This window comes from Bufo bufo, chromosome 5 (genome assembly GCF_905171765.1).
Source record: "Bufo bufo chromosome 5, aBufBuf1.1, whole genome shotgun sequence".
NCBI classification, from domain to species: Eukaryota; Metazoa; Chordata; class Amphibia; order Anura; family Bufonidae; genus Bufo; species Bufo bufo.
The window spans coordinates 400,351,612-400,361,638 of record NC_053393.1 but is presented as its reverse complement, the minus strand read 5'-3'; the positions used below and the strand labels follow the sequence as shown (position 1 = coordinate 400,361,638).

The 10,027-nt window shown below is 46.6% G+C and overlaps 1 protein-coding gene across 1 annotated transcript; it reads right to left on the bottom strand.

Moving 5' to 3' along the window:
* Positions 1-7,816: 7,816 nt before the first annotated feature.
* On the bottom strand, positions 7,817-9,206 carry LOC121001711 (MYG1 exonuclease-like). Its single transcript, XM_040432895.1, has 3 exons — positions 9,090-9,206; positions 8,774-8,955; positions 7,817-8,080 (listed from the first exon to the last, which is right to left on the bottom strand). Exons 1-3 carry the CDS (start codon positions 9,192-9,194, stop codon positions 7,921-7,923), a joined length of 447 nt encoding a protein of 148 aa, XP_040288829.1. The 5' UTR covers positions 9,195-9,206; the 3' UTR covers positions 7,817-7,920.
* Positions 9,207-10,027: the final 821 nt, after the last annotated feature.

Here is a 10,027-nt window from a genome sequence, read left to right as displayed (position 1 = left end):
AACATCACCTCCATCTTCTGTCAATACCACCAAGACAGAAAAAAACTGCACGGGGCGCCGAGGGGGCGTGAAAATTGCTGTAAGAGTCTTTGGAGTTTGCCCAGGTAAGTGACTTTTACATGTAGCAAAATTTACATCATTTTCACACTTACCCTTTTCTTGACATATAGATTTGTTTTTTTAGATTCCCACCTATGGGATGACTCCATCTTGGTCACCATCCAATTTCATGCACATAAACAGCAATGACAAATCCACTGCAGGTGCAGTGTTCTGCGGATGTAGCACCTGGGTCAGTCTCTGGACCTCCTGATCTGCAAAATTCTCTTCTTCTACTCCTCAAAAAAAGACTAAACACCGACAGCATCAGAGGAGAGACCTGCAAGGCTGCCTCATATCCACCTACCTCTCACCTGAAGAACATCACCGACAGGTGGAGGACACACCTTCGTCCACTGCATCTACAAGGCCTACAAGACTTGATAATGAGTATCCCTTCTCCAAGTTCCAAATTCCTGCTCGATCCATCAGCACCTGCCATGGGGACTTTCTAATGGACTGTAATAGACCACATAACATCTCTGGTCCACCTCCACTTCTTGAGGAATAAATATTGCTGGTGACTTATCGTACTTCTGCTCGTCCATTCTTAGTGAATGTTTCTATCTCCATCTTTCTGATCACAGCGGGCTGCCTTCCATTTTCCCCCAGCCGGGGGCAGGGCTTGCTCCCTGTAATACTGCATGGGCCTCCTCTAAATCCTTTTTGGGTGCTGTCCCCTCCAGGTATTCCCTATCTATTCCCTAGACTTGAGTCATCAAATTGTGTTTTCTGAAGTTTTTAACAGGAACCTGTTATCATTTCACACGGCCAAATAATCATTTATTCATGTCCAGTGTTTGTCCAACAACCCACTGGTGTACTTTTTAGATCTAAAGGTGTAAACCACATTACAGTCATGCAACATATTAAGGTGCACCAATTCATACACTTGGCGCAGGCACACAAAGCAAAGCCAGACTTAAAACCGAGACAAAAACAACCTTAAATGATAAATTACCCCCTTAATGCTTGAATATGTTATCGTGCTCTATGCATATGAAAAGAGCGCTTTAGTTGAGGAGACTTATAGGCCATACATGCTCCTCTGGAATTCTGGGAAGAAAGGTATGCAAATGTAGCATCCAAGAACTGCCTATGTAACATCCCTTGCGACGGAAAGTATTTGGCTCCACCTTTAGGGTAGTTTCCCACTTGCGGCAGGACGGATCTGACAGGCTGTTCACCCTGTCGGATCTGTCCTTCCGCTATTTCGCCGTGCCGCCGCTCCATCCCCATTGACTATAAATGGGACGGGGCGGAGCTCCGGCACAGTACGGCAGTTCGCATTGAGAGGCCGCCGGACTAAAAAGTTGGACATGCAGGACTTTTAGTCCGGTGGCCTTTCACCGTGCACTGCCGGAGCTCTGCCCTGTTCCCATTATAGTCAATGGGGACGGAGCGGCGGTCCAGCGGCACGGCGAAATAGCGGAAGGACGGATCCGAACAGCCTGTCGGATCCGTTCTGCCGCCAGTGTGAAAGTACCCTAAAGGTGGAGTCAAATACTTTCCTTCGCAAGGGATGTTACATAGGCAGTTCTTAGATGCTACATCGCCTGACCAATTTTTTTTAATCATAAGGCCCGCTGGGCAGAGTTAACGATAGCAGCTCTGGCAGATAATCTAACAGTGTCTGCAGAGACATCTACTAAAAAGTCTGCTGCCTTAGCAATAACTGTTCTCTGGGGACTCCATCTTTAATCTGAGACTCGAGCAGTTTGATCCATAAAACCAGGGCTCTGGCTGTGCAAGTAACAGCAATATTAGGCTTAAAGAGGCCCCCAGCGATTCCCATTTACGTCTCAAAAAACTGTCTGCCTTCCTATCCATAGTGTCTTTTAACTGACCCAAATCATCAAAGGGGAGGGAGAATCTACGGGATACCTTTGTTATAGGAACATTAATCTTTGGGGCCAATCCCAAGATTGACTATCTGACTCCTCAAAAGGGATACTTCCGCTTCACAGATGACAGAATAAAACTCAGTTTAGAATGTCATATGCCCCCGTACATACCCTCCATCCATACCACAGGCGCAGGGGTAGACGGCTCCTTCTGGTCACCAGTACTCTCCACGACCTTCAACAGCCTGGATCCGGACCTTCCCAAAAAAGATCTCAGCTTGTGGCTGGGTATCTAAATTTAATCTGGTCTGCAGGAACAAATCTAACATGCTCTCGCGTGCACATGACCCACCCGGCCCGTCCTCTTATTATAATATGACTCCACCCCCTCCCGGATTAGCGTGCCGCACGGGGAGCCTGTCTGGACTGCCGGAGATGCCCGCAACAGCAGGAGGCATTTCCACCCGGTTAGTACACGGGGTGAGGGAAGAGTGAGGCGGAGGTGGACTAGGCAGCTCATCGCGTGTCTCCTCGGCACGTACTGAAGTGAAGGAGCTGTATGTAAATGACTGGAGAAGAGTCCGGAGTGCAGTGTACCGGCTACAGCTCCTTCTGCACAATGTACACTGGACTCAGAATCAGAAAGCCCCCCCCCATCATTTCACATTTCTGCCCCTCATGATTCATGTCCATTTCTTGCCCCCCACCCATCATTTCACATTTCTGCCCCTCATGATTCATGTCCATTTCTTGCCCTCCCCATCATTTCACCTTTCTGCTTCTCATGATTCATGTCCATTTCTTGCCCCCCCCCCCCATCATTTCACATTTATGCCCCTCATGATTCATGTCCATTTCTTGCCCCCCTCATCATTTCACATTTATGCCCCTCATGATTCATGTCCATTTCTTGCCCCCCCCCCATCATTTCACATTTATGCCCCTCATGATCCATGTCCATTTCTTGCCCCCCCATGTGCTAATATCATAGTGCCTTCCTCTCCCCCTGCCCCCTAATGTGCCAGTATCAAGTGCCTCTCTCCTCCCCCCTCCATGTGCCAGTATCAAGGCGCCAATAGCCCCCCCTACCCCGTTGCAGTAAAGTCTGATATTTAAAAAGAAAACACTTTTATACTTACCTCCATGTCAGCGATGCGATGCAGCCCTCTTCCGGCCTGTGTTCCCACCAGCCTCTAGTGTTGAAGACTTGGTGCTCATGTTCTTCTTTAGCCTGTCTTTCCGAAAAGTTTATGCTGGGATTCGAACAAATGACCTTCTGTATCAGAGGCAAGACACTTACCGACACAGCTATGAGAGCTGTATAACCAGTTACTTAAAAAAAATAAAAATAAGACTTCTACTGTAGATAACTTTGATACCTAGTGTATACCCATACACATTACAGCTGCCCCAGTACACTGTGTATGGATGTAGCAGAGCTGGGTGTGTTGGGGCAGCTGTCATGTGTATGGATGTACACTAGGTATCAAAGTTACCTACAGTAGAAGTCTTATATTTTTTTATTTTTTTTAAGTAGCTGGCTATAAAGCTCTTATAGATGCGTGGTTAAGTGACTTGCCTCTGATGTAAAAGGTCGTGAGTTTGAATCCCAGGAGAAACTTTTCTGAAAGACATGTTAAATGAGATTTAAATACACCAGGGTCTCATAGCTGCGTGCCGCTCGCTCTGTGACTGAGACATTGAGGGGCAAGTTAATTGTTTGCTGCGCCCTCAAGCAGCCGCTTGGGCTACCTTATGATAGAGCCGGCCCTGGTTCCACGTGTTTTCTCTTTGGTGGGCTTGCTTCTCCTACGGCTTGTACACAAACTGAAGCTCTCTCTCCAGGCTGGAGGGGGTATAGCTGCCAGGGGAGGAGCTAACAGCTTTTACTAGTGTCAACGCCTCCTAGAGGACATAGCTATACCCAAGGTTCCTGTGTCTTCCAATGAAGAGCGAGAGAGATTTTACTGGTAAGTTATACAAAAAATCACCTTTTTTTGGGTAGAGACGCCTAGAATCCTTATATTATGCAGTATCTTATTGCTTTGGTATCGGAAACAAGAAGACCCTTCACTATGGTGGCTGCAGTTATTTGCCTCAGTTCCTGTCACCCCTGGAAGCAGATGATTTTGCTAGGAGAGAACATACAGTAGGGGTCAGTAACCTTTGGCTCTCCAGCTGTTGTGAAACTACAACTGCCAGGATACACATTTGCTTGGCCGTTCTCATAACTCCCATATAAGTGAATGGAGCATGCTTGGAGTTTTAGTTTCACAACAGCTGGAGAGCCAAAGGTTGCAGGCCCCTGCATTACTGCACCCTATGGAGAATCACTTTTTTCTATGGCAGGGATGCCCAACCTGCAGCCCTCCAGCTGTTGCAAAACTACAACTCCTAGCATGCCCAGACAGCCTACAGCAGGGCATGATGGGAGTTGTAGATTTACAACAGCTGGAGGGCCACAGGTTGAGCATACCTGTTCTATGGGATTTGCATAACACACCTTGAGGTGTAGTGTCCCACTACGTAAGGGTGGGCACTACACAAGGGTCAATTGGGTCACGTTGTTCTCCACCTCCTGTGGAACATGGTCATTGTATTTTATATTGCATTTTGATGTATATTGTCATATTGTCTCCTGTGTACCAGGCCTGTTAGGGGTGTAGTTCCTCCTCCTAGGCAGTAGAGGGATCTAGCATAAATAGACAGGTCTAGTTCAGAGAGGAGTTGAGTGTTCAGAAGCCAAGTGTGCACCTTAGTCAGAGAGTAGCTGAGGAGCAGCTTCTGACATGCAGCTAGATAGCCCAGGCTCCTAGCTTGCCTCCAGGAGAAGGGTTTGCCTCCTGAAGATATCTAGCACCTTAAAAAGTACAGAGCAGAGCAACTGTATTCCAGCCAAGTAGAAAGCTGCAGGGCAGAAGGATATTTACAGCAAGAGGATTTATAACAGAGGAAGTTTTCCCTACCCAAGGATAAAGCCAGCAATAGGGCATACGGGCCTTGGAGAAAGCCAGACAGGATCTGAGGAAAAGTGCAGCCTGATCTGTAAGTGTTATTCCCTCTGAGTATCTTGCAAAGACTTTGCCTGCCATTTATGTGAAGCTTAACTACCGGGGAAGCAGCTGCTTCGGGGCCCGGGCTGCCAAGGGGGCCCGGCGCCTCGGCAGCGTGTGTGACAGTTTATTTTCAAGTTAGTTAAATATCAATGTCTTAATGTTCAGGGCCCCTTCACAGCAGCAACAGCTAATGTGATCTAATCTTACGGTCTCCTGATGTGTCTGGGATTCGATCCCACAACCTCCAATGTATCAGTGGCAAAGCATTTATCCACACAACCATAAAGGCTGCATTGAAACTGATTGAAAAAAATATGAGACTTCTACTGTTATAGCTGGCTAAGTGTACATCTATACACATGACAGCTGCCCCAACACACCCAGCACTGCTATATCTCTATATGACAGCTGTCCCAGCACACTCAGATCTGCTATATCTCTATATATGAGAAGCTGTCATGTGTATAGATGTACACTTAGCCAGCTATAACAGTAGAAGTCTCATACTTTTTCAGTCAGCACCAAGGCAGCTCTTATGGTCTAGTGGTTAGATGCTTTGCCTCTGATACAGAAGGCCGTGGGTTCGAATCCCAGCAGAAACTTTTCTGAAATACAAGCACTGACTCCATATATGGACATACAGGGCGGGACACAGGAAGAGGCTGCATCGCATCGCTGACATGGAGGTAAGTAGAAGTGTTTATTTTATTTTTTTAATACCCGACTGTTACTGCCATGGGGGGAGCGGGAGGCATTTGATACTGGCACATGGGGGGAGGAGGGTTGGCACCTGATACTGGGGGAGATGGCACTATGATACTGGGACATGGGGGGGAGGAGAGAGAGGCACTTGATACTGGCACATGGGGGGTGGGAAGGAGAGAGGCACTTGATACTGGCACATGGGGGGGGGGGGTGGCACTATGATACTGGGACATGTGGGGGGGATGGCACTATGATACTGGGACATGTGGGGGGGAGGAGAGAGGCACTTGATACTGGCACATGATGGGGGGCATCTATGGGGACACTTACTGGCACATTATTGGGGGGGCATTATGGGGGACACTAGGCCGGCAGCCTATCAGAGGCCGGACACTGAGGGGCATCTACTGGGGCACTATATATGAGGCATTTTATACTGGTACATTATGGGGGGCACTAGCAGGAAGGGGGGAGAGGAGAACTATGGGGGAATTTGCTGGGGGCACTATATAGGGGTATTTTATACTGGGACAATATGGGGGCACTATGGGGACATTAGCTCAACTGGGGGCATTACAAGGGGGTATTTTTTCACATTATAAGGAGAATTATTACTACTGGGGGGGGGCATTATAGTGGACTTTATTACTCCCCCATGGTATGACCCCTTAGTAGCAGCACCAGCCTCTCCCTGCTCTGCTATCCCTCTGCCCCTTCTCCAAATCCTTATTATGAAATCTTTCTCATTAGGATAAAGCACAACATCAGCTCCGCCGAGCCCCCCGGCCAAGTGTTGAAGTGGTGCCCGAGATCCCCAAGGGTCAAGTAACTAAGTTTTCATATGAAATATGTTTATGTTATACACATATAGCATCCACTGTGCCACACAATATACAGTATACCGCTACACTGTGCCCCACAATATACAGTATACCGCTACACTGTGCCAAAGGAGTGGGGTTTACACAGGAGGAGGGAGGTGCGAAGCGCGCTGGGGGGCCCTTACAAATATTTGCTGTGGGGCCCAGTCACTTCTAGTTACACCCCTGGACATACATGTGTAGTCAGCATCTACAAGCAGAGGTGAGTGATGCTCCCCTTCCTGCTCGTAATATCTAGTTTTTATTTTATTCACTTATACAGCGCTGACAGACAACAAGGCTTTACAGACTTACTTGCTGTTTCAAAGGATGCTCACAATTTAAGTTCCCTATCAATATGTCTTTGTATGGGTTTCCTCCCACGCTCCAAACATGTGGAGAACACCCAAACTCCATGCAGATGTTGCCTTGTAGGGCTGGTCTTTGGTTTGAATCTGACCAAGGTCATCAGTGCAAACTACTGAGCTGCCCGGGTGGATGGGTCCTATGTAGTATCGCCTCAGATATGTGCTGATGTATAGGCGCAGAAAGGAGCATACTGCTTGTATATACACTTTAGAAGACAAGAAAGAAGAAAAATCAATTTTCTTTCTTCCTGGGTGTGCCGAGAGCATGGTTCCTCATCTTCTATCATTTATAATGCATTTTTATACTATTTACAGCCTATAAAAACTTTTTTAATTGGATGTTGTGAACTACAGAAGAGGAAAAAAATATAAAAAATACTGCACCAAGCTCACCAAAGCGTCATGTCCAAAGATACAAAATCTACATGAAATATTGCTGCAAAGTAAGCCAACCAATAGTTGATAAAGTTAGAAAAAAAAAAAAGTGCCTATCCCTGCACCACATTTGTCATCTAGCCTGAGCCCCTGGGATGAATTTGGTGTGTGTCACTGACAGTTTCCACCGTCTATACGATTAGTAAACCGCTCCTATGTGCTCTCGACATACATCTCAGCCTTCTGTTTATATAAGAAAGTGCAGCCTGCCGTGCTTTACTATACAACTGAAAAAAAGTAAGCCGACATACCACCCCTCTTGGCCTCCACTGGCTGAACTAGGGGCCAATGGCTAACTTTTCTCAGCATATACATTAAACGTATGGTTCGGTGCTAGTAACTATGCCCGTGTTTAAACAAACCCATCCCAAGGGTCAAAAAGGGCTACTGTGACCGACTATCCTGTTGAGTGCCTCAGGTTGTGCATGTACATGAACAGTCACACAACATGGTCAATACAAAAATATTTAGTGATGCCACATGGTATAAATACAAATTGTAGATTTTTCCGCATTGAATGGTACAGTTGGCTGTATCCTACGTAGTAACAACTCTAGGACGTCAATGCTTTCCGTGCCATCTCCAGAGCACCTTCCTGTGTCTCGTTTCCACCGATGAAACCGCTGGCATGAACAAAGATGCAACCAGGAATGCCACTAATGGAGGAGAGATCATCTGCTCGAAGACCACGCCAATCCTCTGGTAGAGAAAGCCTAGAGAAGAGTACAAGAACGGTTTTGCCAATTTTCCCCAAAAAGAACAAGGAAACCAGGACATCTGATTCTTCTAGAAAACCATCAACTATTCTTTTACATTTCAATGAGACTATCATCTAGAAACAAAAATGTCAATTACACCAAATGACCATAAATATCTAACAATGTGATTTTTAGAATAAGTAAAGCCCATTTTTCCCTCTTAAAGGACCCCTCTGTGAATAGTATACGTGCTCAGACACAGAGAAGGTCATACGTGTGTGTGTGATATAAGGTCCTCTACTCAGTTTGCTTTACTACACCCCTTTAATAGATCCCTTAGGGTCCATTCACACGTCCGTAGTGTATTGCGTACCCCTAATACACCCGGCCGGCACCCCACCCCCCCCATACAACTGCCTATTCTTGTCCGCAATCGCGGACAAGAATAGGACATGTTCTATTTTTTTGCGAAGCCGCGGCCCGGAAGTTCAGGGCTGTGGCACGGAAATGCGGATGCGGACAGAACACTGTGCTGTCCGCATCTTTTCTGTCCCCATAGAGAATGAATGGGGACAGATGCGGACATGTGAATGGACCCTTAAGGTAAGTTAATTACGAGTATTTGTGATCCTGTTATTTATGCAATTCCTTTATCTAGAAGAATATAATGCCCCATAACCAAATAGGATAATTCATATTACTACTAACCGATTCTGAAAGGTGTTGGGACCTGTGGGAACACACTGCACCCTCCACTTAGCGCTCTGATCTGGATAGATCACATATTTAATTTGTTTCTCCAGATTGATTTCTTTTTCCACTTGGAATAAGTGCTCCTTCCATGGGCATCCACCTTGGGCCAAGATCACCACTTCTCCACTGCCATCCGCCTGTAAGAGACAGCAGTTGTCACTGCACATTACTGCCCCTAGAGGCAGACCAGAGACAAGTACACTGTCACTATGCTCAGGATTGGTCTCTGTTCCAAAATGCTGAGGCTAAAAATCAATCATGGCTACTGAACCTGTAATCGCTGTCTGATGGCTTTTTCCACCAAAGATCGAGCCGGCAGCCAAGAACGGTGGTAAAAGTCCAAGCGTGACACAAACTCTGTCCCTGCCAGTTCCATCGCCTTCTTAAATCCAGCCTACAAAAGTAAATTTGTGAGAATACACATTACAATGCGAGCTGCATGTTGAAAGTTGTACAATTTATGCCATTTCCTCCACATAAGCGCCATGTACATTAAGAAGAAACCAGTCCCAAAATACTCCCACAGCTTAGAATACAACACGATGTGTAGAAAATACTGCCATGTTCTCATCTACATCTCCGAGATCCGCCAGGACATTGTTAGTAAGTCTTACTGAGAAAATTAAAGGAAACCTGTCATCAACTGTACGCTGACCGTACTGAGGGCAGTATAAAGTAGTAACAGAAATGCTGATGTCAGCGGGTGTCACTCATGAGCTAAATGTAAGTGGTTGCCGGGAACCAGCATCATCATCATTGCAGACCAGGCCTTGAAAAGAGTCAAATCTACTTGAGAAGAGTCATGGTTATCCATAATCTCCTGCTCTCCCCCCCATCTGCTGATTGGCAGTTCTCTCCTAGAGAGAAAGGGAGACAAATAGGTAGAAGACTGTCAGTCATCAGCAGGTGGGCAGGGGAGCAGGAATTCATGAATAACCAGGACTCTTCTCAGGTGGATGTGACTCTTTTCAAGGCCTGGGCTGCAATGATGATGATGATGCTGGTTCTCGGCAACCACTTACTTTTAGCTAATGAATGACACACCGCTGACATCAGCATTCCTGTCACTACTTTATACTGCCCACAGTACGGCCAGCATTAAGTTGATGACAGGTTCCCTTTAACCACCTCCGGACCGCCGAACGCAGCGACGCGTCCTGGAGGTGGTTGATTGATTCCTCCTGGACGCATATATGCATCCTCTCGCGA

What these genes read in the sequence shown, in the direction of transcription:
- LOC121001711 (XM_040432895.1), bottom strand. Translation starts at nt 9,194, where the DNA reads ATGGAACTGGCAGGGACAGAGTTTGTGTCACGCTTGGACTTTTACCAC. An exon ending in CCATCAGACAGCGATTACAG is followed by an intron (nt 8,956 to 9,089) that starts GTTCAGTAGCCA and finishes TGTCTCTTACAG; the next exon opens with GCGGATGGCAGTGGAGAAGT. An exon ending in CCCAACACCTTTCAGAATCG is followed by an intron (nt 8,081 to 8,773) that starts GTTAGTAGTAAT and finishes ACTCTTCTCTAG; the next exon opens with GCTTTCTCTACCAGAGGATT.